General features: G+C 56.9%; 14 protein-coding genes across 14 annotated transcripts, besides 14 other annotated features; 1 reads left to right on the forward strand and 13 right to left on the reverse strand.

The window, feature by feature from the left end:
• Nucleotides 1-2: 2 nt before the first annotated feature.
• Nucleotides 3-1,103, reverse strand: TraAM80_03713 (surface protease GP63; the record flags this gene model as incomplete). The annotated part of the gene is made up of 1 exon (XM_029380666.1): nucleotides 3-1,103. A coding segment is annotated over one exon (1,101 nt), but the record flags the coding sequence as incomplete, so codon positions are not given.
• Nucleotides 1,104-1,322: 219 nt separating this feature from the next.
• TraAM80_03714 (uncharacterized protein) lies at nucleotides 1,323-1,709 on the reverse strand (the record flags this gene model as incomplete). The annotated part of the gene is made up of 1 exon (XM_029380667.1): nucleotides 1,323-1,709. One exon carries the CDS (start codon nucleotides 1,707-1,709, stop codon nucleotides 1,323-1,325), a length of 387 nt encoding a protein of 128 aa, XP_029239510.1.
• Nucleotides 1,710-2,063: 354 nt separating this feature from the next.
• Nucleotides 2,064-3,182, reverse strand: TraAM80_03715 (Phytanoyl-CoA dioxygenase; the record flags this gene model as incomplete). The annotated part of the gene is made up of 1 exon (XM_029380668.1): nucleotides 2,064-3,182. The coding sequence occupies one exon, from the start codon at nucleotides 3,180-3,182 to the stop codon at nucleotides 2,064-2,066; it is 1,119 nt and encodes a 372-aa protein (XP_029239511.1).
• A 340-nt stretch (nucleotides 3,183-3,522) lies between these two features.
• Nucleotides 3,523-4,170, reverse strand: TraAM80_03716 (uncharacterized protein; the record flags this gene model as incomplete). The annotated part of the gene is made up of 1 exon (XM_029380669.1): nucleotides 3,523-4,170. One exon carries the CDS (start codon nucleotides 4,168-4,170, stop codon nucleotides 3,523-3,525), a length of 648 nt encoding a protein of 215 aa, XP_029239512.1.
• Nucleotides 4,171-4,277: 107 nt separating this feature from the next.
• Nucleotides 4,278-4,298: a microsatellite.
• A 16-nt stretch (nucleotides 4,299-4,314) lies between these two features.
• TraAM80_03717 (glycosyltransferase) lies at nucleotides 4,315-6,411 on the reverse strand (the record flags this gene model as incomplete). Its single annotated transcript, XM_029380670.1, has 1 exon — nucleotides 4,315-6,411. One exon carries the CDS (start codon nucleotides 6,409-6,411, stop codon nucleotides 4,315-4,317), a length of 2,097 nt encoding a protein of 698 aa, XP_029239513.1.
• Nucleotides 6,412-6,481: 70 nt separating this feature from the next.
• Nucleotides 6,482-6,512: a sequence feature (A-rich).
• A 17-nt stretch (nucleotides 6,513-6,529) lies between these two features.
• Nucleotides 6,530-6,554: a microsatellite.
• Nucleotides 6,555-6,949: 395 nt separating this feature from the next.
• Nucleotides 6,950-6,983: a microsatellite.
• Nucleotides 6,984-7,138: 155 nt separating this feature from the next.
• Nucleotides 7,139-11,134, reverse strand: TraAM80_03718 (uncharacterized protein; the record flags this gene model as incomplete). Its single annotated transcript, XM_029380671.1, has 1 exon — nucleotides 7,139-11,134. One exon carries the CDS (start codon nucleotides 11,132-11,134, stop codon nucleotides 7,139-7,141), a length of 3,996 nt encoding a protein of 1,331 aa, XP_029239514.1.
• Nucleotides 11,135-11,353: 219 nt separating this feature from the next.
• Nucleotides 11,354-11,371: a microsatellite.
• Nucleotides 11,371-11,434: a sequence feature (A-rich).
• A 138-nt stretch (nucleotides 11,435-11,572) lies between these two features.
• Nucleotides 11,573-12,571, reverse strand: TraAM80_03719 (uncharacterized protein; the record flags this gene model as incomplete). The annotated part of the gene is made up of 1 exon (XM_029380672.1): nucleotides 11,573-12,571. One exon carries the CDS (start codon nucleotides 12,569-12,571, stop codon nucleotides 11,573-11,575), a length of 999 nt encoding a protein of 332 aa, XP_029239515.1.
• A 112-nt stretch (nucleotides 12,572-12,683) lies between these two features.
• Nucleotides 12,684-12,700: a microsatellite.
• A 177-nt stretch (nucleotides 12,701-12,877) lies between these two features.
• TraAM80_03720 (ADP-ribosylation factor) lies at nucleotides 12,878-13,456 on the reverse strand (the record flags this gene model as incomplete). Its single annotated transcript, XM_029380673.1, has 1 exon — nucleotides 12,878-13,456. The coding sequence occupies one exon, from the start codon at nucleotides 13,454-13,456 to the stop codon at nucleotides 12,878-12,880; it is 579 nt and encodes a 192-aa protein (XP_029239516.1).
• Nucleotides 13,457-13,474: 18 nt separating this feature from the next.
• Nucleotides 13,475-13,491: a microsatellite.
• A 136-nt stretch (nucleotides 13,492-13,627) lies between these two features.
• Nucleotides 13,628-13,678: a microsatellite.
• Nucleotides 13,679-13,793: 115 nt separating this feature from the next.
• Nucleotides 13,794-13,827: a microsatellite.
• Nucleotides 13,828-13,832: 5 nt separating this feature from the next.
• On the reverse strand, nucleotides 13,833-16,052 carry TraAM80_03721 (putative mitochondrial exoribonuclease DSS-1; the record flags this gene model as incomplete). Its single annotated transcript, XM_029380674.1, has 1 exon — nucleotides 13,833-16,052. The coding sequence occupies one exon, from the start codon at nucleotides 16,050-16,052 to the stop codon at nucleotides 13,833-13,835; it is 2,220 nt and encodes a 739-aa protein (XP_029239517.1).
• An 847-nt stretch (nucleotides 16,053-16,899) lies between these two features.
• On the forward strand, nucleotides 16,900-17,250 carry TraAM80_03722 (uncharacterized protein; the record flags this gene model as incomplete). The annotated part of the gene is made up of 1 exon (XM_029380675.1): nucleotides 16,900-17,250. One exon carries the CDS (start codon nucleotides 16,900-16,902, stop codon nucleotides 17,248-17,250), a length of 351 nt encoding a protein of 116 aa, XP_029239518.1.
• Nucleotides 17,251-17,270: 20 nt separating this feature from the next.
• Nucleotides 17,271-17,368: a sequence feature (A-rich).
• Nucleotides 17,369-17,726: 358 nt separating this feature from the next.
• Nucleotides 17,727-18,923, reverse strand: TraAM80_03723 (oxidoreductase; the record flags this gene model as incomplete). Its single annotated transcript, XM_029380676.1, has 1 exon — nucleotides 17,727-18,923. The coding sequence occupies one exon, from the start codon at nucleotides 18,921-18,923 to the stop codon at nucleotides 17,727-17,729; it is 1,197 nt and encodes a 398-aa protein (XP_029239519.1).
• Nucleotides 18,924-19,664: 741 nt separating this feature from the next.
• Nucleotides 19,665-24,668, reverse strand: TraAM80_03724 (putative AMP deaminase; the record flags this gene model as incomplete). The annotated part of the gene is made up of 1 exon (XM_029380677.1): nucleotides 19,665-24,668. The coding sequence occupies one exon, from the start codon at nucleotides 24,666-24,668 to the stop codon at nucleotides 19,665-19,667; it is 5,004 nt and encodes a 1,667-aa protein (XP_029239520.1).
• A 7-nt stretch (nucleotides 24,669-24,675) lies between these two features.
• Nucleotides 24,676-24,703: a microsatellite.
• An 18-nt stretch (nucleotides 24,704-24,721) lies between these two features.
• Nucleotides 24,722-24,753: a microsatellite.
• A 148-nt stretch (nucleotides 24,754-24,901) lies between these two features.
• Nucleotides 24,902-24,941: a microsatellite.
• Nucleotides 24,942-25,051: 110 nt separating this feature from the next.
• On the reverse strand, nucleotides 25,052-26,539 carry TraAM80_03725 (uncharacterized protein; the record flags this gene model as incomplete). Its single annotated transcript, XM_029380678.1, has 1 exon — nucleotides 25,052-26,539. One exon carries the CDS (start codon nucleotides 26,537-26,539, stop codon nucleotides 25,052-25,054), a length of 1,488 nt encoding a protein of 495 aa, XP_029239521.1.
• Nucleotides 26,540-26,872: 333 nt separating this feature from the next.
• Nucleotides 26,873-27,520, reverse strand: TraAM80_03726 (uncharacterized protein; the record flags this gene model as incomplete). Its single annotated transcript, XM_029380679.1, has 1 exon — nucleotides 26,873-27,520. One exon carries the CDS (start codon nucleotides 27,518-27,520, stop codon nucleotides 26,873-26,875), a length of 648 nt encoding a protein of 215 aa, XP_029239522.1.
• Nucleotides 27,521-27,737: the final 217 nt, after the last annotated feature.

Genomic DNA, 27,737 nt, shown 5'->3' on the forward strand with positions numbered 1-27,737 from the left:
AGGAAGTCGCAGCCGGTGTTGTTGCCCCACGCCATCGGTTCCGCCATGCTCCAGTTTACATGGTAGTAGCCCAGGTCCGCAAACACCGCCATCGTCAGCGCTGTGTAGTAGCCGGCGCCAACTGTGAGAGCCATCAGTTCGTCACGGGCACTGCGTTCCTCCCAGTGAGGCATCTTCCGTTGCGCGCCGGCATCGTCGTTCTCCAGCTCCATGCCATTCAGAGAGCTGCAGTTGAAGTGCGCTGCCGCCCTCACTTTAACATTATGCCCCGTCACCATCTTGCGCTGTATTCCACGCCCGGTCGACTCTGACCTCACTATACCCTTCTCATTCATTGCCTCGTAGCTGAACCCAAGAGCATACGCAAGCCCGCGTGCGGCGACACGAACGCTCCATGCCGAATCAGTCAGGTACACCGGGTTGAAATCCATGATGCCAATGGAAGGGCGCAAGTCAGTCAACGTGGCACACGTGGCCCCCCACACCGGAATGTCGAAGCTGAACGGCCCGGCAGCTGCGTAGATGACCATGTCGGCACCAGTCACACCACCGGTCTTGTGTTCAGCTGGAATTTTAAAGTGCTGGCATGGTTCTCCAAAAGATCTCGGAAAACGTATTTTGTCAGACACGGGCTTGACGAGGAGACGCTCCGCGTGCAGCTTCACTGCCATGGGGATAATCTTCTTCTCGTACAACTGCTTCTTTTGCTCCGACATAATGTGTTCATCTTTGCACACTACCTTGTGCCCCAAGTAGTTGGTGTACTCCTCCCCCACCTTTTCGCAGTACCTCTTCAACCACCTCCTCTGATTATCGTTCTTCAGATCCTCCGTCAACACCGTGATGCGGATGGGCTTCCAGTCACCGTCATCTTCCTTTGTGGTGGCGGTGTACGCCTGCATCGCACCCTGCCCCTTGCGCGGCAGCTCACGCACCACCGCAGTTGGCGACCGGCCGCTCTTCCACAACAGCTCGTCGAACCTGCCGCGTCCCTCTCGGGCGGGAGCTGCGACGGCAAGACACCCACCGGCACACTGCACCGCCAACAGCAGCAGGAGCAGCGCCAGTGGAAAACACGGGGCGAGGTAGCGTGGCCGGCGCATGACTTGATAAAATTTTCCTCGTTGCTTCGATGTGAGTAGTAGCAGTTGCAACACAGGCTGCCCACACGCAAAACAGAAATAAAAGACGGGGATAAGTAAGAAGAAGAAGGGATGAGAGAAGGCCGCTGCAGCAACAAAGGAGGGCTGAGGGAAATAACACGCCGTGGGAGACAGGAGAGACCCCGGCCCGCCCGCGACCGCGGGGTCGGCACGCACCTTCTACCCCCGCGTACCCCAACGAGAAGCGTGCAGAGGGCAGAAGCGCCCCGTTGCCGAGAACACCGGGGCACGTGCGCGGTGGCGTCCTGTCCCCTCAGCAAAACAAAAAAAAACGATCGGCAACGCACAGTTGTCTTGGTGTTGCCGTGCGGGGACAAAGTCCCCACCGCCGGGGCGCTCCCCTGCCTCGCAGCACCCATCAGGGCCGCGCAGAGGCCGGTGCCGGAATGCCCTCCGTGGCCTTACCAGCTCAGTCGGTAAATCCGCACGGCTCTTAACCGTGTTCTCGGGGGCTCCATCCCCACGAGGGATGCCTTCTCCCTCGTGCTCCGCCGCCGCTTCTCTGTCGCCGTCGTGTCGGCGCAAGAAGCCGTCGCGCATTCCCATCGGCCACAACCCACGCCTTGCACGCTGGGCACCAAAACAGGGCCGCGCGAAAGGGAAGTTGAGGCGCCAGCTGGGCGTCCCGCATCGGCGGCTGTGAGCTCTCCGAGCTTATACCCCGCGCCCCCCTCTCCCCGCACCGCGCCCACAACACGAGGTAGCAGCGGCAACAGCAACAGAACATAAGCACAGGCGGAAGCAGGGCTCTGAAACCATATTGGACGAAGCGCATCTTATTTGTGATAATTAATGGCTCAACAATTATTCCGTAACGGAACAGCGCATATTGAGGTTCAGAGACACACAAATACGAGATAAAACCTGTAAAGTGAAAAATCTAAGAGGTATGTCACGCTGCTACACCTCTTCGCTGGCACCTTTGTGCGCTGTAAGCTCTCCAGGCAACATTGCTAGCTCCTCTGTCATCGCAGGATCAAAGACGACTGGATAGAATGGTCCTTGTATCATAGCCCCTGCCTGAAATTTTGTAGTGTGCGGTAACAAGGCTCCATTCTGGGTTGCGAACGTCCTTTCTCCCATGTAATGTATTAAACAGCAACGCGCGGCGTCGAGGGAGCGATTTCCATGGGTTGCAAAAACTGTTAGTGGATGAATGAGGAGCGCCTCACCGCGCTTCATGTCCACAGTGACGGGAGGGGTATCCATAAGCATTTCACTCTCTTCCTCGTTGATAATTTCCCAGATGGTATTCAACTGCTGTGCCTCGTCCTTGGTAGGGTCATACGGAACTGAAGGCAGCAACCCGCCCTCTCTCCATCGGTGGCTACCAGGAACCAGACAAGGTGCTCCACGATCCTTGTTCATTGTGTCAAGGGCAATCATGACTGTCACATGATTTACAGGCGTTGTATGCTGCCAACGGGCGTAGTTTTGCTGCCAGGGAACACACGGCCCCTTGCGGGCCTCCTTCATGAACACCTCATCGTACCACAATCGAACGAGCGAGTTGCCAAGAATCTGCGAAGCAGCTACAGTGATGGTTGGAAGGTAGATGAGGTCATGCATGCCCCACGCGGCCCGCCACTGCCCCTGGCAATAGAAGAGTGGCCCCCCTGTTAAGTCGGCCAACGAGGTGGCATACAATTTCTCCGTCTTTGGATGATGTTCCACGTTATTGGCCAGCTCATTCACCTCGTCGGCCAGCTTATCCACCTGCTGCGCGTCGAGTACGGGACGAGGCAGTTTGATGTAGCCAAGCTGATGAAAACGATCCACAATTTCAGGCGGTATCACAAATTGACTGAACTCGTCCACGTCCGGCAGCGTTCCATACAGGCAGCCAAGGGCTCCGTTGAGGTCTTTGAGGTCCTCGGGAAGTTGACCCCGAAGGAATTTCAGCACATACGATTTCCACCGGCACGACAACGCGAGTCGCGGCGAGGTCACCACGCGTGACGTGACAAACGGCGATCGCAGAAGCCTCCAAGCGCAAGCACTCACGCGAGTTGCATGCATTTCTGTGGGGATGAGCTACAGGGCACCACCGCTCAGGCCCCCTCCGACAACGTACAGAGAAGAGAACTACCAAAAGAAGGTGACAAATAATAGAAAGTGAAGTAAGGGAAGGAAGAAAGGTTTGAAGCAGCAACAACATCAACAAAAATAATGGGAAAGGCGGTAGACCAGCCGTGCAATCGGCAATAAAGACGTGGACAGGGATTCAGCGAGAAAGTATTTACGTGGTATACTGCATTCATTCATTGATAGCTGTTACTCGTGCTTTTCTCTTGCCGTACGGCGTACTCAGCAAGAATCCACCATCAGCGGACATATATATATGTGTATGTATCGTCCGCTACAGGCCCTTTCCAATCTTCTGCAGCTTTCGTTTTTTCCACTTGTGGAAGTAATCCTTCTTTTCGGTCTCATTAGTGGTGCTCTTCTTCGACGATTTGCGACCACGTGAAAGGAGTCGAACCTCCTCCGCCGGGGCATGGCCACCGGTGCGAGGAACTTTGTGTGGGTTAACGGAGGCCTTCATCGCCGCTGTTGGTGCCACCTCTTTCTGGCGGCGTTTGAGCCACTTGCGTTTGTCCTTCTCCTGCTTGACTAACCGGCGAAGGCGCGCCTTTTGAGCGTCAAACGTGTTGAAGCGTGCTGAGGGCCGAAGCGCCTTGATCCCGTGCAGAAACGCCTCGGAGGGGTGGGTGAGGTTTCGCTCCGGCCGAAGCGTGTTTTTCCACCACACCGCCTCATTCTTGTCGTCTGCAGAAATGGCGTACACCATGCCAAGGTGAGCGTCTTGCACGCCATCGGTGGCGCTCTTCTGAACAATGATATTCGTCCCCTTCACGAACTTCTTTCGCTGGTGCGGCGCAGCGTTGGCAACCATGGCTCCCCCTACCTCCGCTCGCTCCCTGCATGTGGACGAAAACGTGTTCAAAACCAGTAGAAACAGCAACAGCAACAAAAAAATAAGGTCAACGAGCAATGCAGCCGCCATTCCCAGCGAAACACGCGTCAGTGAAGTTTGGGGTGAAGAAGGTGAGCCCGTACGGGCGTATGAATGACCACCTTGTCGACCCTCACACACACACACACAAAGACGTACTCTCTCTCTCTCTCTCTCTCAGCCTCAGCAGGCACGTCAAGGCTCCTGCCATCTTGTACTCTCCCGCGTCCGACGGTACATCTCGAGGGCCCTGGAGAAATGCTCAAGGAGTCTTTGCTTCGGCATCCAAATGTTGCTGAAGAGACGCTTGTTTTTTTTCCAGGCTCGGTTGGCCACCGCAAATCCGGAAACCAACTCCGCCGGGTCCTGCCCGGCGACAAATGAGATGTGTTCAATTGGCGGCACGCCGTTGCCCGCCGCAGTGCGGCACATCTTACGGTACATCTCCGGCAGCGTCGCCCCGGCGGGGGGGACGAACTCCACCACAACGGAGCCCGGCGGCATCCAGACACAATTGGCAATTCCCCCACCATGCGGTGCGATGAGGATGTTGGTCTCCGCCATTGCGGTGATCTGATCCACGTATGCCATTTCCTCAAAGAAGACCCGTCGAAGGGGACGACCTGTCGCGGCAAGCACTGCTGCCTCAAGGGCAGGAAGCACCTCGGCCTCATTCACCACCTTGCGTCCACGCGTGATGTTGGGGTGATTGCGACTCAAGTACACCACCCTCGGCTGTTGCGGTAGCCACCGCGAGCGCTGCAGTTTCCATGCAAGCCATTGATTAAAAACTGTGGGCAAGCGCCCATCATAGTGTGGGATCAGGCACCGCAGCGTCGTCGCACGGGCGCTGGAGACAGTAACAGCCACTCGCTCCTTCCGTGCCACAAAAAATTGAGCGAGGCGGTGCCGTAGCGCAATACGCGGCAGCAACCAATGCCGAAGCGCCGCCTGATTAAAGCCGCTCGCACTAGTGCCCAAAATAACTCTTGTAAAACACGTTGGCGCCGTGAATTCAGAGGCGTAAAGTATCGGTACGGTAGTGAAGTAGTGCAAGAGCTCATCTAGCAAGTGGGGAGCCTTGGGCCCCGTGTGCGGCTTATGGTCAACGGTGATGATCACGGGGGATTCTCCGCCAAGGACCCCCGCTGCTCCTCGTCCACCGTGTCTCCCAAAGTCATCATGCAGTGTGTCAAAGAATGGCCCGAGGTTGTTCCACCACAAATGATACGTTGAGTGACCACTCATGCGGAAGATAAACACCACCGGCGCTGTGACCAAAAACGTGCAGTGAGACAAGATTGTGGGCTCCGTCTCGGTCGCTGTCGGGACCTCCCGCACTGGAGTTCCATAGTACTGATGATGCTTCCCCAGCCACTCCCGCACCCCGTCAGCGAGGAAAATCACAGACGGCAGTGCTCCCCGCCCAGCCTTGAAAGTGAATAGTTTTCCCTGGTGCAGGATTAGGTTCTCGACGTAGCACTTGCGCTGAAAGCCCCTTTTGACACAGTTCGCGCGCGTAGCTCCTCCGTGCATCGCCAAACTTCCGGAGCTCAACGCTTCACTGGGACAGGGAGGCTTGAAAGGCCCCCTGCCGTGGCTACTGTTGCTACTGCCGTCCACGGCACACATCGGGGCCAGCCGCAGTGTCTTCCCCACAGGCGCCACGAGCCAGTCGCAGCCCCATGTGGCACTAGGGGACTCGTTCCTCACTTGCGCGTCAAACGCGTCCTGCCAGTAGGGGAGAATGTCAGGTTCCTTCTCCGCAGCGTGCGGATGTGCGGCCGTCGGTTGTAATACCGTCGAGGTGTCCTGCCCGGGAGGCGCAAGACTCTCTCGCGGGGCCGCCAATTTGTTGTGGGCGAAGGCAACAAAACACACCAGCAGGATCACTGCGGCAAACGCCCGGAGGTGTCGCTGCTGCCGCTGCCTGTTCCACCTGGTGGCGGGGAGGAGGGCAGACTTGTCAACATCGTCCTTTCTGGCACGGCGCATGAAGCACCCACCTGAGAGTTCCACACGGAAATAAAGAGACACACACGACAGGAGGGAAGTCACCACGACGCTGAACAGACAAGTGGACGCGTTCAGTGCACACATGCATGCATGAAAGCCAATGACAGTTTCACTGCTCTTCCCCACCGTTACCCGCAACATTTCATCTCGCGAAAAGCTACTTGGAGGGGGTAGAGGGAAGAGCAAAGACTTTACACTCACCAGCACGCACGCACGCACACATGCATGCAGAGGCAGATGCAGTGAAGGTGTCAACTGCATAAAAACCGAAACCATAAAAAAAAAAAAGTATTCACAGCCGAAGACGGTCGCAGATCGAGCAAAATCATAAGAATAATAAAAGCGCAAAAAAAAAGACAAAATGAAAGAAAAAAAAACGATCATAACCGACAAAACACACACACACACGGACACGCACAAGCTGGTGTGTGTCTGTGTGTGCTGACGAATACCGCCTTCCCAACAAACGTTCACGCAAATAGCAGTAAAAGCAAACCAAAGTATAAATAACACACATCAAACTGAAATTTTGCCGTTCACCCTCCAACAGGCCCCTTCTCGTCTGTGATGTTTCCGTTCTTCATAAACACCACAATGACTCCTGTGGGGGTAAATCCAGGGGCAACGACACGGGACAGGCACCCCTGGCAATTCGTACACATTTTTAGACACGCACACAACACGCAGACACGCAGCCACATATGGGTATAAGAAGAAGGGAAAAAGACCCACCTGCATCCCCTAAAGGACTGCAAAACGTATTTCACCCCTCAAAGGCAACCGGCGAGCAACACACGCTTTGCCCAGAAAAAGCATATATATATATATATATATGCATATATGCATATGAACATGTTCCACGAATTCACAAAATGAATCTTCCCATTTTCACATAAAGCAAAGGGACTGCCCCTTCACCCTTCCACTTCTTCTGCATGCCTCAGGAAGCTGAGAGCGTCCAAGGAAGCGCAATAGACGACGGGATGGCTCACTTCACACGCCGTTATCTTTCTGTGTCTTCGCACACAAGGTCTTTGCCTCTGTAGCGCAGCTCCTCGCCAGAAGCAATGGGGCGTTGCGCCTTCATCGTCACACGACGCTCCCCTGAACGATTGAAGACGTTATTACCACACAATTCCAAGTTATCCAAGGACACTGCTGCCGAATAAAAAGACTCTACATGCTGTGACAACCTATGGCCGCTCCCATCCATGCCATGGGGAGCCGCCCGTGTATGCAGCTCATCGGAGTCGTGCGTAAGAGAGTTTATGGAGAGCATCGACCCCGCTAAGGAGTCTCCCATGCGCAGGTGCAATGGGTTTCGCGGGCCGGTTGGTGCGGCGTCCTTAAAAAACCGGGAACAGGACTCCCCGCCAAAGGCAGAGAGATCCGTAACGAGACTCGTCAGCGGTCCCATAACCGCCACCAAAACGGTGTACTGCCGGCAGACCGTCCTCCACCCCTCCTGCAGATGCTCAGGAATAGTGTCGTCCACGCCTACAGAGAGCACGCATCTGGGCACCACACAGTAGCTGGACACGCAAAAGTCCCAAAACTGCTCCATGAAGCGGCGTTTGCCGAGAAAGCCTAGGAGTCGGCCAAAGGTCCACACAGCAGGATGGCGCCCCGCAGACAACACGACTTTGCTGTGCTCCTCCGCCAACCAGACGGCCAGAGTCCCCACATCCATGACAAACGGCGGACGACGCGCGCAGCCCTGACCGCTGTCGCACGATTCCGCCTTGGAGTCCTCCAAGTGACTCTTCGTCCAGGCGTTACCCTCCTCGTCCCCGCCACCCACGCTTGCGTTGTCTGAGTTAAACCTCTGGACGGGTTCAGGCCTTATCAACAGGCTGAACGCCACCGCCTCATCGCATAGCCGGGACTGAACGATGGCGTCAATCGCACGCAATAGTTCCACCGCGCGATCAAAGCCACAACGCAAAGTATGCTTTGCCGCCACCGCCGCTGCACTAAGGGACTCATCTTTGCTTGTGTTGGCCACCGTAGGGGCTTCACCCAGTACTTCCCACACCGTGCTCGGTTGGAGCAGGTTTGTGTCAGCGAAAAACGGCACCCGAAGCTGCTGCAGCACCTCCTCCGCCAAACAAAGCCCGTGGCGGTCGTGTAAATCGGATGGAGACCGCCCGCCACTCGTAAACCCGCGTGATGCGTAGCGTTCTACAATTGTCCTTACGGCATTGACACGTTCCAGGCAGCTTTTCTCCACCCCGACAAAACAGTCTTGACCACGAGAAGTGATTTCAGTCCTTGTCGCGGCTTCCGGTATGAAGAGGCGGAGAACGCTCGCCAGCAGACGGCCGACAATGAGGAGTGCCGCGGTGGTGGCGTTGGGCGCCTTCTCCAGTATGGCGGTTCTCACGGCGGCGTAGTACGTGCTGAAGTGGGCACGAATGCCTGGGAGGACGGAGCAACAGGCCTGAATGGAATTTTTGTACGCCATATCACGCTCAGTCATTGTCTCCGTGCCGGAGAAGGTTGAGCCATCCTGCCGCAGCATCGGCCCATGCAACCCGCGCGAGGTGTGCACAGCGTCTAGGCGCTGCTGCTGATTGCGCAGGTGGCGAAAAAAGTTCATGAAGCCGCACATGCTCGGACGCTTAAGCGGAAGTGTCGCAAGCGGAAACAGTTCCAAGAGCGAGCCATGCGTCTCCTCCCTGCCAGAGGGCAAAATGAAGGGGACGACACCCCGCGTCCCAACCGTGTCCCCCGCAATGCCCCGTTCGTGGGGCGGAGGCGGTGGTGGCATCGCCTCCGCCTCGCCCGCAGGCGACATCGCGCACTCGATCCAGTGATACTCCAGCGCCGCGCGGTTGCGGCAGATTTCGTTACAGTAGTGCTCACCACACCCCGCCAAGCACGGCACAGACTTCTTCTCACTGAAGTTCCAGCAAACGCGGTCAGCCATAGCCTTCGACGTCCTCTCGCAGACCCCCGCCAGCAGCACGCTCCTCGACACAAGCGCGTGTCCGCAGTAGGCACAAAAGCGGGCACGACAATTTATCCATGAATCGGCGAGACCCGCATCCACCTCGGCGCAGGCCGCCGTGGACGTCACATGCTCACAACCGGGCATAGTCCAGAGTAACACCTGCAGGGGGACTTCCTCGGAAAAAACTATTTCGTTCAACTCAAAACTACAGGCAGCGCGCGCACGTAGGCAGCGTAGGAAGTACTCCATCGGCGGTGACGCGCCCGAGAGGATGCTCCGCAACGATGACGGGGGGACAAATGAAAAAGGCGGAGGGGTTATAAACGAGTTACTCAGCGTTCGCATGCGCACAGTCGTTGAACGGCATGTGGAACGGCGCATCTTTGCAAGGTTGGTTGCATCCCTAAACGATCCCACCTCCGCCACTGAAGCCTGACGCAGGCGTGGAGAAACATCCACCAAGCTGTGCTTACCAAGGTTGCGATGGTAGAAGGCACAGACGTAGGCCAATCGGGAAACTCGTGCAAATTGAGGATTGAGAACAGAGCAGCGCTTTACAGCCACTGCCGCTGTCACAATGGCTTCCTGTTCCCCACCAAGGGCAATGAAACCAGACATCAGTCGCGTATACGCCTCTATACATGTGCAGTCGTATGCAAGAGCCGTCACAGCATCCTCAACGCACTGTTCATACTGACCGTCTTGAAAGCGGAGGAAGCTCAAGAGGGCGTACAAGGGAGCGAGTTCCTTTAGTGCACTACCCGTGCGCCATAGGAATTGCAGCGCCGGAAGTTTATGAAGACCAACAGAGTGCAGATCGACGACGTCGGTTGGTGGCAGCCCCATACTGCTGCCTCCTTTGCCACTACCACTTCCGCTTCCAGTGCCACTTTGGGGGGCTTCCTCTTCATTTCCGGTGCTTAACATAAGTGGATGAAACTCAAGGCACGAAGAATTTTCCTTGTCGCGATGAAATACCATGACAAAGCGGCACCGCCGCTCCGCTGGAATAATGTCGTCGGTTCGCCGCCCTGCGTCGGTGCCTGGTGGCTGTAGATGGGTCTGCAACCCGGCGGGAGACGATCGCTGCGAGTCGTTTACGCCCCTGAAAATGCCTCTCTGTTTGGCAGCGAGGCTCCACCGCGCGTCGATTACCGCCATAATGTGACGCGCAGCTAACTTTAAGTCGCGGTTTGCGACGGCAGAGCTCACACACTCAAGTTTCTCGTGCTGTTCCAGGAGACTCTGTAACAGTGAGATGCAGCCGCTCCGCGTAACGGAGAGGGACACGTGCAGCACGTCAGGGACGTTTTCGCTGCTGCAGGGAGCCGTAGACGGCGTCGCGGTGCCGCAGGACCGCAGCTTCTCCATCTCCTCATGCGGCACGTGGGGTCTTTCCACTGCAGCGTTCTCCTGTGTGAGTGCCAAGACGGGGACGATGCCCATAACAAAGCGGATGGGCCCAAGAACGGAGCTGCCACCACTACCAAAGAGACCACCGGCGCTGCCACCGCCACCGCCACCGCCACCGCCACCCTCCCGCTCCGCTTCAGGCTCATCATGCGATGAAAAGACATCTATGCCACTGGGGCCTGTATCCTCCTCCGCATCCACGGCAATTTTGCCCCCGCCCTGTATCTTTACCCCATCATCAGCATCATCATCATCGCCATTCTTGCCGCCCACATTTCCTTCGGTCATTCCCTCCTCAGAACACTTGTTGGCGCGGCGGCTCCACACACCCGGTGGCAGGCAGTGGTAGGGGATGTCAAAACACACCAACAGATGCGTGTCCGTCTCACGCAAGACATTTCCCACCAACATGTGTCGCATTGCGCAGCGCAGGTAGAGCAAATCTGTCTTCTTGTCTTCCCAGATGAAGGCGTCGTGGTTGCAGTTCTTTGAGGTGAGCACCACACGGCTCCCCACCGTTGCTGCCAACGGAAGCGTTGGCGCTGGCCCACTGCGGTGAAAGGAACCAGAGCTAGAGTCGGACATGGATGCCGTGTATCCATGAAAGGGCAGAGAAAAGTCAGCCAACTGCATCTTCAATGTTTCGGAAGTTTATCACACAATTCACTTCTTCCTTTGTTTTAGTTTTGGTGCCTGATCCCCCACAGAAAACAAAAAAAACACACACACAAGTACAAGACGTACACCTCCTCTGATTGCTTTTGCAGACGCTTGAGGTCCTGTACTGTCCCCCTCCCCTTCCCCCCTTCTGCCCCCGAGAAGTATTCTGTGGCCTGGGTGAACCAGGAGTGCTATATATATATATATATAAAGAAAAAAAGAAAAAAAAACAACAACATAAAAAGCAAAAAGGGAGAAAGAGCGAAGAAACAAAAGCGGGGCTTGTCTCATGCACAGACGCACACAAAAATAGGAAAAGGAAATATAATAATAAAAAGATACACCCTCGCGGACACGTCACAGCGTCGTTGCCGCATGACATGGTAAACATGGCGTCGGCAAAGAGACATCTCAACTGCGACGCGGCTTCCAAGTAGGTAAAACAGTCGGTATATTCTCAAGCTCCAATAGACCGTCGGAGACTGCGCTGATAATGCCTGCGTCCAGGAACGTCGTCGGACTTTCGGGGCGAAACAGTGGGGACGCGGAGCGGCACGACCTCTCTTCAGGCGTGTGGGGGTGTGTGAGGGAACAGCTGGATGACATGAGGAGGGGCTCGCCCCGACGGGGCTCTGGAACCACCGCCATTGGTCCGCTTAGTTCAGACTGTGAAAGACCCTTCCAACCATTCAGCAGCGGCCCTCGCAGTTCCTGAAACGCCAGCCGCAGCTCTCGCATCTCCCCACTGAGCTGTAGTATGGCCTGCTGCAATCCTGCCATTAACTGAGCAAGGCCATCGACCTGGTCGGGGGGTGCAGGCATGGCGACAGTAGAACGTGGGAGGGCTGCGTGAAGGGCAGCGGACAGCTTTTCCTCCCCCTCTTCGCCCTGAGGAGGGTCATTAGGGAAATTCCTGCAGCACTCTGACACCACCGCTGGACCACGTTTTTCGCTGGTGCGAAGCAATACGGCTCGTCTCCCCAAAGAAACCTCCTCCCCACGACTATGGCTCCCAATGCTTAAAGACCTGGCGCCATCGCCATCGTCATCAACACCTCTACAAGCAAAACCAAGGACATGGTTGTCATTTGCATGGCCCGTCCTCGGTGGAGTTAAATCGCTTTTTCCATGACGAGCGGTGGCACCGCGCGACTGCCCACATTCCTCACGAGGGGACCAGGAGAGGGCACGGTGCACACGTGCTCCGTCGCTTCCCTCTGGCCACCTGTCCTCCGTCGCCGTTACCCGCTGCGGCACCGGTGATTCGTTGGGCCGCGCCGCCAATCGACTGCTGTGATTGTCATAAGACCACCACTCTGTCAGATGCGCTTCTTGGCCCGCGGCAGAAACAGGCGATGGGAGTTGCAGGAGGGGTGCAGGACTCGCCTCATGACACGTCTTCCTTCTCATCACCTCCGCGCTGCTGCTGGCGTTGGCTTCCCCTCCCTCCTTTACCCCCCTCGTCACTAATGGGGGTGGAGATATAAAGAAGAAAGAAACAAACAAAAACAGTGCAGGTGCGGGAGGAGGAGGAGGAGGGAAAGGGGAAAATAAAACGACATCCGTTGACGCACGCGATATTTCCATCCGCCCTCCGGCGTTCACAGGGAAACAGCAGAAGCAGAAGCAGACGGCAGAAGGGCACCACAAAGGTGTCACAGCAGAGACGTACTCAGAGGCAGTAACACGAAATCGCATATTTGCACAATCATTGCATCACTCTGTGTTGGATGCGGCGTCCGCCACCTTCTGCGCCACCCACGCCATCGCCTCCCTCAGAGACTCACCAGTCGCCGCGCTGCAGCCCATCAAGGTCCACGTGCGGTCCTGGACCGCCGCCAAATCCAGTGCCTCAATAAGCTCCACGGGGCTCACCGCCCCCGGCACATCCTGCTTGTTCGCCAGCACCAGCAGCACTGCCCGTCGAAGGCGTGGCTCCTCGTTCAGGAGTCCCTGCAACACATTTCGCGCGGTAGGGAAGCGGGCAGCGTCAGCGGCGTCCACCACAAATATGACGGCATCTGTGTGGTCATAGTAGAGAGACCAGGAGTCACGCAGTTGCGCCTGGCCGCCGAGGTCCCAGCAGGTGATTTGAACGGCGTTGTTGCTCGAGCCATGGCTGACGTTCAGCGTCTCCGCGTTGCCGCCAAGTGTCGGCTGGGTCGTGATGACGTGCCCAAGCTGCAGGTGGTACAGAATGGACGTTTTACCGGCATTACTGAGGCCTAGGATCAGCAGTTTGTAGTGGCGAGACGGATTGAACAGCGACCAGACACTGCTAAACAGGGAGCCCATGCGTAAATGTGCAAACAGATATATATATATATATACGTCTTTGTGCAACGCCGGGGCGGAGGCTCCTCTCTGTCCCTAAGAACACACGCCACGCCTGAACACGAGGAAAAAAAAAAGGAAGCGGAGATGACAACAACACCACGGGCGCTGTGGCTGTATTCACACAAACCGTTTTTTTTTTTTATTATTTCATTGCTCCGTCTTTTTTTTTTATTCTTCTTTACTTCCTGCAGGTGCAGGAAGTACTCAAGGAGACTACGAGGAGGAGGGCCACAGACAGACCCGCACCCAACGCCAGGAATCAGGGCCGTTGCTGCTACAGCTGCGAGTACGCTTGCCCCCCTTCCCCCCCTCCCTCTCTCTCTCCCTCCGCTAATCACGAGTCAAGCGAGGGAAGTAGCGCCCGCTTCCACACCCCTTCAAACTGACGCTCATCCCCACCCGTCCACACTTTGACAACCCTCAGTGTCAGCTGCCCCTGCGTGGGATGCACGGCAACCACCCCACACTCCACCACTGCCCCAATCACCACATTTGGCAGGCTGTGGAGCACCACGTGTGCGAACTGCAGTTCCGGGATGTAAATGTCCGACACATACCGGTACTCATGCTGTCGCTGCTGCCACCGACCACTCAGCGGTACCGTCCGTTTGACTCGTTGCAACGTCGAAGGGGTCAACTCACCACCACCACCGCCAGCCGCGTCGTTATCTGCGCGGAGGTGATCCAAGTGCGGGGAATCCATGAAACGTGTGTATTCGGGCGCACTCTCCACGCCACGTGTGTCGCCGACAAGACAAATAAAGCGATAATTACGATCTTTTGTGAGAATGTTACGCTCAATGTGTCTCAGTAACCAGTAGCGTTGGCTGTTATCCTGCAAAATCCTAGACTGCTCCTGCTTGTTGCTTATCATGGAACACAGCGTGGCCATGGTATGTTCTGCGATGGGTTGGTCAATCATCAACGCTGGTGCCGCTCCTTTCCGTGAGGCAAGGGACATGGCACGATGCATGTTCTCTGCGGAGGTGCGCCAAAGCCACACCTTTAGCTGGTGGTGAACCAACATGTCTGCGTAGCGCCGAAGCGGGCTTGTGCTGTGGGTGTAGTTATACGTGTTCATCCCGGCATGGTAAATGGGTGTGTGGAAGTAGACAGCCCGAGTGACGGCGCTCAGCTGCCGAATGGCGTGCTGTATTGCCTCCGCAAAATACACGTACTGCGGGTCCAGTGATGCCACCGATGCGACACCCTGTGGCTCCCGATACAGACGCGCCGCCTCGTGATCCATGGAAAGCTCCCGGGTGCCGCGGTAGGGGATTGGTATGTGATTTGCCTGCGCCACACGGGAGCAGACCTCGTTCGCGGCGATCATCATCTCCGCGACGGCCAGGCGGGCATCTTTGGTGGCAACCACCTGGTCCTCCACCGACAAGACACGTCTCGATGCCACTGTAATGTGAGGCTCCGGGAGGTTCGCGTCGATGAATTGCTCCAATGAACGCGCCTGACGCCCATCAAGCCGTTTACGTGCCGCAACGTGAATACGATGCAGGGCACGGGCGTCGTCTGCCGTGACCCAAGACGGGAGTGCAGCTGCCGCCGCCACAGTCGTTTCCCCCTCCTTGGCGTCGTACAGTGCCTGGACCTCGTCGTAGGTGATGCGGCGCAGCTTCTTCAGCCAGCCAACGCCGACGCTGTAGTTCTTCAGCTCCCCTGTCGCTTCATCAATCTGAAAGCGGATGTTAAACGTCCTACATGGCCGATCCTCGCGCAGCGTTGCCGCCTCCACAATGGGCTTTGGCAGCATAAAAAAGACCCCCTCCGGCAGGTACGTCGTTGTGGTCAGGAGCCGCGCCGTGACCTGCTCCAGCGGGCTGTCAAAAGGGCAGTATACGGTGGCATCCGACACGTACACTACAAAGTACTCCTCCCCGGTTGCGGGGTCCGTGTGCACCCCAATCGCGTCGTCCACCTCCGACGTGGTGGCGGAGTCAATGGCGTACGCCGGCCCCTCCATATACTGCCGAATACCGTCAAACGGGTCCCCGCCATCCTGCTGGAGCTCCTCCGTCAGGTAGCCCTGCATGTGCGCAAGAGCACTGGGTGGGTAGTGCAGCTCCCCCGCAAATGCCACGCGTCGTAAGTTGTCATCCGGCTCTACGTACTGCAGCGTCTGAAGAAGACACTCCATCTGCTGCGGATTCTCGACACTCTGCGGGGCGCCGTGAATGTAGGCCAGCACCCGATTCAGCTCCTCCAATGCCTCCGTGGCAAGAACGCCCTCGCCGGCGGCGTACCGTGCAAGAAGCCGAAAGATGCGCGCCTCGCTCACTGCATCTAGCGGCCACACCGGAAGCGACCAGACTTCCCCAAGCATGCGTTGCAGCCTAAGCAGCTCCTTTTCCAGCGCGGCACTCTCGCGCGTCAACTTGGGGGGAGGAGACGACGTAACGGCAGGTGTCCCACCGCCATTGGCGGACGCGGGGTTGTAGCGCTGCAACAAGGAGCCAAGGATGAACTTTCGTGTCCACGCCACATTTAAGTAGGATCCAGAGAACTGCACAAGTTTGACCACACGTCGTGGGACACTCATCTCTACGCGCCACTTATCTTTCAAATATGACCCGGCAGAGAAATAAAAAAAGAAAACGAAACACGGGAGAGTTTAACAAAAACAAATACATAAATATGTATATTATAATGTAATGGACATTGGTCTTCGCGTCTCCACGATTGCGCTGCAAAAGCAGCGCAACTGGAGATGAAACGTCTCGGCATGATAGAGGATGCCTGCTATTTCTCACCTTCACTGCTGCGTGTCTCCGCCTTCCCTCAATCGCGTCTCATTTCTCGCGGCTTCAACTAGTCTGTGTGGACATCGGCGTCTTGTTGATTGGCGCTAAATTGGCGCATGTTACGGAAATACACTGCCTTCTGCCGAAGCATCACCAGCTCGTCGTGCGCGTGCTGCTTGCTCTTCTCACCCTCCAACAGCCCCAGCGTTGGTTGTGTGTGAAGGCTGCCTCAAGCTGCTGAAGACGGTGTATAAAGTGGGCCGCCACCCCCCGCGCTCGCTTGTCTTGTTGTATGTACTCTGGGGACAGGCGGCAAAGAAGATTGTGCCGCTTCTGCTCGACGTGCGTGATCCAGTCGGCGAGGTGGAAAAACCGGCGGACCAAGTAGGCGTCGTAGACCGTCTTCACCGTGGGATGCAGGTCGGCGTAGACGCGATCCAACTCGGCGGCATTTTTTATCCCTCTGCTTCTTCACGTGGGCAATTTTTTCGTGAAAGTGCGGGTGGAGCGGGTCCTCGTGGAGCTTCTGCAGCTCGTCGGTGAGGGGACCGTAGCACTCGTAGCAGGTCCGCAGGCACGCGTACAGCCTAGGCATGACTGAAGTTGAGCTGCGTGTTGGGTTGCTCGTTGGTTGGGGGCTACTGCATGTGCCGCTGCAGGTACGTGTCGCTGTACCCGTCCCACTGCTCCGTGTTCAGCCACTGCCGCTGGTCGCCCTTGATGCGGGGCAGCGGGTCGACGCTCTCCGGCTGGACGATGTGCGGGTTGTGCAGGCATCGGTGGAACTGGTCGCTGGCCTGCCGCCGCCGCGCGGTGCGGAGAGGGCTGCACCAGAACTGCGACGCTGAGGCAGCGGCGGCGATGGAGGTGCGCATGCGGGGCCGCAGGCATTCGGCACGCAGGTCCACCGGCATTAGTTTCCTTCGTACCCCAGAAGCCCTTCTGCACTGGTGGACTCAAACACAACGCTGCTCACGCTCGCAAAAGGGAGGCTGAGATGAAGAGAAACGGGGGCGAAAAATAATAATAATAATAAAAAAAAAAAACAAAAATGAAAATAAAAAACAAACAAACGGGAAAAAAGGCAGACACACGCACAGAAAAACAGCAAACACCCACTACCCACCCACCTACGAGAACTTGCGAGTTGAAGCATCGCCTCTTCCTCTCCTTCTCGCCTGGAGCGCTCTCACATGCAACCCTTGTTTTTTCTACCGCAGGCAGGATGGGCCACGATCCGTCGTACAATTACTTCCGCAAAGCAGCTAAACTTGCTCACGCACCCCACCACCAGTCTCTTCGAGTAGCACATTGTTTCCCTAAACACGCACTAACTTCCCCTCTCCCTTTCCTCATAGAGACCCTCACTACCACAACTCTGCTCCATGGATATTAACAATACACTCTTCCTATCCTTTCTTCCCCCTGGAAACTACCCCCCACCCTCCTCCGCTTCTACCGTCAGTTAACATCTACTCCCGCCCATAAGTTCGCTCTGCCGCGTTGTGGCGTGGGGCGTTGGAGCGGCGGAAGAAGACGTCACGGTGGCCCATCTCCTTCGTCTGCTTGGCGTCGTGAAAGTGGGAGTAGATGTCGTTGAGGGGGGGAGTGTAGTACTTCATCGACTGCGGGTTCTCCGTCGTGCCAGCGCTCTCCCACATCTGCTGCAGCAAACCACCCCAAACCGTACGACCCATGTTCCACGCCGCCTGATCAGAGCGTGGGCGGCGCCACTCGCCGTATTCGCCAACCATCCGCAGGATCGGCTTGCAGCTGCCAAGCGGCGCATCCCAGGCGTTACTAAAGGCAAAGGGAGTGTCCCCATCCATCTTAAAGCGCTGCACCCGGAATATTCCGTGACCCTGAGAGATAGTCATACTCTCCACAACATTCTGGTGCACCCGCATTCTCGCCTCGCGAGTGTGGCGGCGTATCCAGTGCGGCAGGAAGAACCCCTTGAACTGAATCCCACGTGCAATTGCGTCCATCTTCGCAATCTGCATTGGCTTCCCGCTGGTGCTGCCATACGTGACGCACACCCCATTGTCGCCTAAGAGGTTTACAACACTAGACGCATAGTTACCGCAGGTGTGGTTCAGCAGCAGCTTTGGTGGCGGCACATCGGAGAGCAGGCGGCGCATGTAGTTGGTGCGAACATAGTTGTACGGCACCACTGCAAAGGCCCCACGAATCTTTAAAAAAAAAATCACCAGCTGTGCGTGCTCGGTACGCCCAAGCTGCATGGTCTGAAACAGCTTCGCCCCACGAGCCCTAAGATACCCTTGACAAATCTGCGCCACCGACGAGGAGGCGCCTGTCTGCAGCACCACATCGTTCGGCTGCAGACTGACAAAACTGTTTGTCAGGTGGTACGCGGTGTGGAACAGCGAGAGGGAGGCGAGGTACTCAATGTCAACTTCGGCGCGGTTTGGCACGGCGTCGAGGTTGTCTGCATCAGTCACAATGTGCGTCGCCCATGTGCCGACTCTCGGGTTGTTCACCCAGACAAGGTCCCCTTCCTGCAGGTTAAATGTGGCGCTGGCGCCGACCTCCTCCACCACGCCGACGCCCTCGACGCCGGCCACCTGAGGGAGCCCCAGCGGTTTGATGGGTCCGTAGTTCCCCGAGATCATGTTGCGGTCATGCCAATGCACGGGGGCCGCCAGCATCTTCACTACCACCTGCGAGCCACTACGATTGAAGGGGACACGGAAGCGCTCGTACCGCAGCACCTTCTCTGGCTTGCCGGGCTTGTGGTAGCGTCATCCCGCCACAGCCACGGTGCGCACCGTTGGAAGGCCGTAGAGGGAAGTTGTGCGCCACATTCTTCTCCTAATATCCCTTACTCTTGTTTCCTCGTCTGTTTGTTTGCTTCTTCTTATTTATGTGTGGGCTCACAGTTAACCCTATCCCCCTTCCTACTCCTGCTACTGCCACCGCGCACGTGAGACTTCTAACGCAGTGAAGCGTTTTTTTTTTTTGATACTGGTGCACTAAAATACCTCAATAACACAGAAAGGATAAACTGTAAATAGGGGGAAAAAATACTAATGACAGGCAGGAATCCACCGGGTTCGCCAACACCACACACTGCAACAGCGCATGCGCGTGAGTGACAGGGAACATCTATATATAGTTTGTGCTCTTTTTTGGCTCGGCTGAGGCTATATTACATAAAGGCATATGCCCCTCTTTCTCTCCTTTTTTTTTTGTTGTGCGCGTGTGGGTGTGCCTCTCTCTCCTCCCCCCCCCCTATTCAACCTCCACTCCAGCGCAAACGAACGTCGTGCAGTAAGGTACGTGTGCAATGCGAGCTGGAGGCAAACTCCAGGGGTGAGTGGGGAGAAGCAATAAAACCAATAAAAGAAAGGCCTGACACGTCCCGGATCCGTATTCCTGCTCCACAGCTACTACTCAAATAAACGCGGTAACACGACTGAGGGTCTCTGCAGCACGAGACCCAGTGGTTGGCGGTGCGGCAAGGTTGCCAGTTGCTTCGTGACAGAACGGCTCCCTTCTGGGTAGGTGCTACTTCCGCCTGTATGCAGCGGATCCGTGTTGAGCTGCGGAAGATGCAAATTGTTGTCGACTCCTTGCCTACTCGTCACCTCATCCTCCGGAAAGGCGTAGGGGCCACCGCCGTTGTTGTCCCTGCTCCACATGCTTTCCTGGAAATTCACCAAAGCCGTGGTGACGGCCGCCACCCTTTTGGGGTCGGTGCAGAAGGTGTCACCTCCCATCTCATTGGAGGAATTGGCCCCACCAACCGTCGGCCCCGGGGTATTTCGCGAATTAAACGGCATGGATGCATTACGGGCCCATGACTGAACTTCACTTCGTTGTGGCTCCTCCAGTTCCAGTTCCTGCTGTTGAGAGTTTGACTTGTTCGTGTCCTCCGCGCCAATCTCCCGCGCCGCCGCAGCCCCGGAGGGCGAAGCGGTGGGGCTACCGCCAAAAGTTGGCATCGCTGAGCCCGGCAGGCGCCCCAACGAGGCATCGGCAAAGTGCGATATCGCTGCCGCGGAGCGGTCCTTGGTCCCTGAGTCCAGAAGCTGGTCCAAACGCTCCTCAAAACTGCGGCGGCGCAGCTGCGCCGCCTGCTGATCGCGTGCAATCTCATCCGCCAGCTTCTCCGTCAACTGCTTATTCTGCCGCTGCAGCCCTGTGAGCGCCTTACTCAGCTCCTCCAGTTGGCTCTGCATCAGCGACCGTTGCTGCTGCAGTCCGTCAATGTCGGCTTCCAGCGGCTGGGGATCAATAATGCCGCCAATCGCCACCTCCTTCTTTTTGTCCGCCTCAAGGAACTCGGCCTCCCGGGCACTCTCCTCGCTGAGGGTGAGGAGGGCCTTGGGAAACTTAAGGCCACAGATATGTTCCAGCAGCGCAATCTCAGAGTGATACGTCTCAAAGCGGTACGCCACTCGAATGTCGGAGAGATGCGTGCGGGAGGCGTCGTTGCTGCGGCTGCTTGAGAGAAAATAAAGATCCCCGAGACGCTCACGCTTGAAGGCGGTGTCGAAGCCAGAGAGCAACACACTATTGCGGGCAATCTCACACATGTCATTCGGCCCAAGCTTCCACACCTTGGAGGCGATGGAGTACTCCTCCAGCAGCGGCTCCTGCGTGTGATGAAACATCAGCGGGCTGTCAGTGCTCAGCGAAACCATTAGCCCCCGTCGGAAGAAGTGCGGGAAGGGGTTGTCAAGGTAGCCAAGAACCTTGGTGTTGTTGCTCAGCGGACTCACCGTCACGCCGATCCGTGCCAGGTAGAAGAGGTATTGCAAGGGGGCATCGTCGGCAAGGGTGACTCCGTAGTTAATGGCATTGGCGAGGAGGAATCCGCCAATAAGGTGGTCCACCGGCCCCGTCTCCCCGCAGCTTGGGCGGAAGGTGAAGGTGGAGAACTTGCGCCGCTGTCGGAACTCGTTGAGAGAGTAAATGTTTGCCCACATATGATACATGTAGTAGTTAAACGGTGGCTCTTCCTCAGAGGTCCACTCATGCGGCGCCTTTGTGGCAATGTGTAGCGGTGTGTCAGGTCGACGCTCATCCTCGACGCAGTCAAAGCCGGAGATGTGGTTGATAAAGTGGAAGAGGCGTGGGTCTTTGCTGGGGTGAAGTGAGACGTCCCAGAGCGGCTTGAAGATATTCTCAAGGTACTCTGCAAAGGTGCTCACCTTGCCGCGCTTACGCAGATAGCTATAAATGCGTGGGACCTGCACCATCCACTGATTGTGGACCGACGCCATGCCGTGGGTGTCAAACCAATCCGAGAGCAGCCCCCACTCCTTGACGTTAGCGCCGTAAATCGGCAACCGATTCTCTGTAAAGGTGAAACGATCGTGTTTAAAGTTCTCAAACGTTAACTTCGTCAGTTCGGCAAAGTAGCGCCCCTTCATTTGGTTGTCGGTCTTGAGCAGCAGCGTCAGCAGCTCGTCGCGCCCCTCGGGAGTGTACTGTGCCCCCGCCACACCAAGCGTTGCGTCCGCCTGTACGTTGAGATCATCCACGGTGAGTGTATTGGGGGAGATATTCAGCTCCTGCAACAGCTGCCGCAGCGTCTGAGGCTCCTTCCCCTCCTGGTGGGACACAATGTCGTCCGCGTTGTTGTTTGCCTTTGACACGATAAAGTTTAGCAGATAGCGCGCCGTCATGCAGGTTTCCACGCGGATGTTGTTGTCCACCTTGGTCGCCTGGTAAAAGTCGCGGTTCTGTGACGCCTTCTTGGTGGTGGTGCCAGCCTCCAGGCTGCGGTTCACCGCGAGGTGCAGCATAAACTTGTGCTCCAGCAGGTCCAGCCGCCGGGTCGCGAAGTTGCGCACGTGGATGTTCTCCAGCACAATCCGAAGCTCCTGCACGTGTGCACGGAAGTCGTCATAGTGGAACATCTCCTTCGGAAGCCGCGGAATTTGATGCACCTCGTGTGGCACCAAAACTCCCTCGACGGTCTTAAACATCCACTCATTCTCGTCAAACGTGTCGTCGCGGCGAAAGGCGCTCTCAATCTCGTGCGGGTTCAACACGCCCTTCCCGTCGATTACCTCCCTGACGCGGTTGAGACCGGCGTAACGTGCCCGCAGCTCCAGGGCACGGTGCAGGAGTTGGGTCACTGTCGTGTGAGAGGGGTCGCGCTCCGGTGGCCTGACAAAAACCACCCGCGGGTACTCAACCCTCGGGTCCAGCACGACAAATGGCACCTGACTCGCCGGCACAGCGGCGGAGTTCGTCACCGAACTCGTCCCCGAATATTCGCCGGTGAAGGTGGCAGGCGCCGCACTGGTAGCATCGTCCACGCGCGACTGCCGCCGCGCCGCTTCAACTATGATGTGAAGTTCAGTCTGCCACATGTCCTGCCGCAGCTCCAGGCGGGCGGTCGGCACTTTGCTGTATTCAAAGAGATTTCCCTTCAGTCCTTCCGTCAAGAAAGCCTCACCCAGCCATATTACCTTCGTGGAAAGTGGAAAGGACGACAACATGACGGAGTTCAGCGCAATCTCGCATATGTCAATGCCGGAGAGCTGGTACAAGCGACTCGCCGTGCCGTACTCCTCAATAAGAGGTTCCCGCGAGAAGTGAAACAACAGCGGCCAATTCGTGGCAAGAGAGACGTTCAGTCCACGGCGGAAAAAAACATGAAACGGGTTCTGCATGTAGGGAAGCCCCAAGCCATTGTTGCTTAGCGGCGATATCACCATGCCGATGCGTTGGATGCCGTAGAGGTACTGCAGCACGGGCTGCTGGTCGAGTATGACACCGTTCATCACACTATCGCAAAGAAGGTAGGAGTAAACAAGGACGTCCATCTGACTGCTGCGTCCACCAGCAGCGGCGCGTAGCTGAAGCGTGCAAAGCCCCTTGCGACGCCGAAACGCGTTCAAGGAGCAGAGATTCACCCAGATGTTGTAGGCGAAGTAAAGGTCGCAGACATTCTCCGACCAGGAGACCTCCGCTGGGCGCCTCACCTTTCGCTGAAACTCACTTTCGCGCTCCTCCTCATCTGAGACAATCAAAAATCCACCGATGCGAGACAGAAAAGAGGCCACCTGCGTGTTTTTGGGATCCTCTGGGGCCAGTGTGGCCATGAACAGCGGCAGAAACAAGTTTTCAAGATGCTGCTGATAGTGTTCGAGCGACTCCCCCGCCATCTCTTTCCGCATCTGTCGCCGCGGTAATGCAATGAGCCACTGATTGTTTGGCTGCTCATCCAACCCGTGGCTGTGGATCCAGTTCGCCGTCCTCTCCCAGTCGTCTGGGGAGAGGCCGCAGATTTCGATGATGCTCTCCGTCGCCTGAATGCTTCGCCGCCGGGAGCCGTTGAGAAAGAGAATGGGCCGCACCGCCTCCGCAAAGTGGCGGCCCTTGTTCAGCGTGTCCGGCGTGAGAAAGAGGCGCAGCAGCTCCGCGCTGTTGCGGCCGGCGTGGTTTAACTCGGGGTCCAGCACATCGTAGCGGTAGAGCCGCTTTTCGTTGGGCGGACTGAGGCCGAGCCCGTCCACGCTCAGCTTGGCGGGGTCCGCCAGGTCCAGCTGCTCACAGACGGAGCGCAGTGTTTGGGGCTCCTTCGCGTCCTTGGCAAGGTACACCACCTCATCCCCCTCCATCTCCATCGTCTCTTGGATGTACTCCACTAGCCACTGCGAATTCATAATCGAGGCGAGGTAGACGCCGTTGTCAACCTTCGTGCTGCTGGAGAAGACGCCACTGTCGCGGCGGTAGCGGTCAGGGTTCTCAAGCTCGCTGTTGCAGAGCTTGTAGAGGTTGTACTTCTCCTCCAGCACGTGCAGCCGCTGGGAGCAGGCAAGGCGGCAGATGGGGTGCTGCAGGGTGACGTACAACGCCGTGACATCGTCGTAAAACTGCTCCCACGGCACAATGCATGTGCGTTGATCGCTGAACTGAATGCAACCGGATTCAAACGAGAGTGCCACCGGTGGCACAAGCCGCTCCATCCCCTCTTGCTGCCCCTTGTCGACCGCCTTGTACTTCTCCCGCATCCGGACCGCGTTAAGAAGATGCTGACTGGCCTCCTGCATCTCAATGCCGCCCGTGTCACTGGCAAGCCGCACAACGTGCACGTTTTGCTTTGCCGCCCCGTACCGCAGGTGATTCGGGAGGGAGCCTCTACGCCGCGCTGAGCGCCTTCGGTGGCAAAAGACGGGAGGCGCGCACTGTACTGCGCTGAGCGGAGACATTATCTGCAGCATCCCGCCACCGCCACCCTCGCGCTGCGCACTCGACGACCGAGGATTGCTACCCCGCAAAGCTACGCCGTCGACATCGTAAAGCGCGAACTGCATCGCAAGGTGGCTGCTGGGGTCAAACGTCGGGCTCTGCGGGGAGTCGCGGCAGGGTAACTCGTCGTCCTGCAGCGACGCCTCGGGGTCGTTTCCCGCCGCCACCTGCCGCCGGTCCATCCGCCACTGTTGTTGTTGTTGTTGTTGTTGTTGTTTTGCTTATTTGTTTCTTCCTCTCTGACTCTCTCTCTGACTCTTTCCCTCTGTTGCTTTCGGAGGGCGAGAAGCAGGTGCCAGGAGAAGGGCCTGACGGCAGAAAGACCGAAAAACAAAAACAAAAAAAGCAGGCCACAGACATTCCCACAGAAATACCACCGCCGCCCGTAGCAGCGGTGTCACACACCACCTGTTGGCCACCACACCCACCTTTACGTACCCACCCACCCACCAACCATTCATCACCGTCGGCAACAACAAAACGGGATGCCTCCAAGCACAGACGCGCTGCCAAGATCGAGAAGAGAGAGAAAAACATCCTCTCCCATATGCGGCCAATGATAGAATTAGATATCTGTGACTCCCACCTCGGCGATGCCGGCGTCCATGTAACGGATTGGCTTCTTTGCGTGTGGCGGCACAGACTTTGCGCCACCGCAGGTGTAGTCAATATCGATTGGGCATTCCCACACTGAACGCCCAGTAAGGAGAACCTCACGATCCACGTAGTCAACGACGTTGCTGTAGTTGTACCGCACAATATCAGCCAAGTGCTTCCGGGTGTACTCGCTGTACTCGTACTTCCATTGGGGAACGTGTGGCCACTTCATAAGCGTCTCCTCCCGCGCCTTTTCGCGCCGCAGCGCCTCGAGGAAGACAGGGTCAACCTTGGCGTACGGCTGTGGCTCACGCTTGTGCTCCACAACCTCCAGCACCTCAGCCCCATCAATGCTCTTGATGCCAAGCGACTGCGCGTACTCGAGACCGTCGCCTCGGTCATACGTGATGTACGCCTCCCATGGTCCCTCAATTTCGTCCGGGTGCGTCGGCCGAGGCACCTCCTCTACGCTCGAGTAGCGTGGTGGCTGCAGCGTGATATTCGGGAAGTAGCCAAGTTGGATGACTGTGCGTGCGAGGTACGAGCGACGCTCCTCCTTCAGCCGCTCCAGCGGGTTCTTAGGTGGCGGCGGCGGCCGCTTGCTCGCTGGCACCGGTACGCGTGCCGCCACCACTGCCCCATCGTCAACCGCGTCCGCCTTCTGTTCGCCATCACCACCAGCAGTGCCACTGTTACTACTGGTACTGTCATCCTCACTATTATGATCTTCCTTCTCAGCATTGCGGGCTAACGCCTCCGCGACAGCGTCGTTGGCAAACACCCCTGGGGCCAGCTCCACGCTGGCGTAGTCGTACACGCTGGGTGATGCCGACCACTGGTGGTACGCCTTAACATCACTCTTCTCGGCCATGTACTGCGTCCACAGCTGCTCCGCTTCCTCCTTCTTCCGCAGCACCTCGTCTGGCAACTTCAGCTCCACCCGCACGACCCCCTTGTGGGCCTCAAAGACGTCGTAGCGTCCGAAGAGCTCCCGCAGCCGGTCCGCCTCAACGCGGCGGCTGAGTGTCACTTTAACGACGACAGTGGGATCGTGGGCGCCCGGTGGTGGCGGGGGTCCCGGCGGGTAGCGGTAGATACCGCGCTCCATCCGTTCCTGAAAAATCGCGATGGCCTGCGCTGTCGCCTCCGCGTCGCGCTCCTTCACGACACGCTTAATATTTTGCATCGACTCCTGCACCATCTTGAGCCGCGAGGGGGCAGGCATCGCACCGAGTTCCTCTTGGTGACGCAGGTAGTGCTCTCTCATGGAGTGCAGCATATTGCGCTCCTTCAGCAGCAAAAACCAGATCTGCTGCAGATCCGCAAGGCTCTTTCCGCGAAGGCTCTCAAGTGGCCACGCCCCGCCCGGTACCGGAGGCCGCCTGTTGTTGAGGAAATTACTATCGACAAACTCGTAGAATGCCGCTGCGTTTCTTGCAAGGCGACAGCGGTGCATCCCAACAAGGTGACCGAAAAATCGAAGAAGCAAAAAAAAAAAAAACTCTCTATGGCCCAATGTTTGTGCTGTGGCAAAACGGTCTGAGGCGTCACCGGCTGCCACGCTTCGCTACCCTGCCCCACACCCAAAGAAGAAGGAGGGAAAGAGGGAAAGAGGGAAGGACATTGCGGTTAAGGAGCACACCAGCGGTGGGGCGCGGTCCCGCCACAAGAAGAAGAAGTAACACACAGAGAAAGAGATAGATAGAGACTTGCAAAGCAGGCAAAGACAACTAGACGTAATATGTGGCTACCCAAAGCAAATATATAAATATATATATATTTCTTTTTATTATTTATTCCTTTGCTCTGAGGCAAACATCTTTTTGCACATGCGGCGTTCCTTCTCCAGCGCCTCACGCCTGGCAGTCGAAATTTTGCCACGTAGTTCTTGGAAGCTGGGATCCAGCGGCGCGTTTTCATCCTTGCAGAGGCGCTCCAGGGCATCCAGGTCCGCCTCCGCGGCCACAAAATCTGTAAGCGAGCAGTTGCAGAAGGCGCGCCGCAGGAGCGCCTTCTTGTCGTTCGCGCACCCGGGAAGGGCAAGCACGGCAGTGGCACACTCCACCCCCTTCGCGTAGCGTCCAAGACGATAGTTCACTAGCGCCAGGTTCTTCTGCAGCGCGGCGTACAAATCCACCACTTCAGTGAGCTGTTTCTCGTCTAGTGGGCACCTTCGGGCTCTTCGCTGGCGGCTTACTAACATGTCCTGAAGGTTCTCCTCCACACCGTCCGTCGTCTCGGGGAGATACTCGGCGAGGTACATGCACCCCCTTTGATAGCTGAACACCGCTTCACGCAGCTTCTTCTCGTCGATGGGTCGAGTTCCCTTTACCTGCTGAACGGCGTTGCCTCTTTCCTTGGCAGCCTGAGCCTCCTTAAGACGCCAGTTGTAGGCATCCTGCTGCTGCAGAGCAAGCCCCTTCCCCGTGGAACACATCTACACCCTCGCTTACCTCCTCTCTTTCTCTCTGTCACTCCTCCCTTTGCTCGGGTAATGTGAGAGATCCTTCAGAGTCTCAGTCTTCCGCCAAATAATAGGACGCGTAAAGACGGAAACAAAATCGGCCCAACAGAAAAGGAGCAAAGAGAAACCGTGTGCGCGCCGACAGTACAACCAAAACCTCAGGTTCATGCTTCTCTCTCTGTGAGCGTAT

This window comes from Trypanosoma rangeli (assembly GCF_003719475.1).
Source record: "Trypanosoma rangeli strain AM80 chromosome Unknown Tra_15.4_contig_00100, whole genome shotgun sequence".
NCBI classification, from domain to species: Eukaryota; Euglenozoa; class Kinetoplastea; order Trypanosomatida; family Trypanosomatidae; genus Trypanosoma; species Trypanosoma rangeli.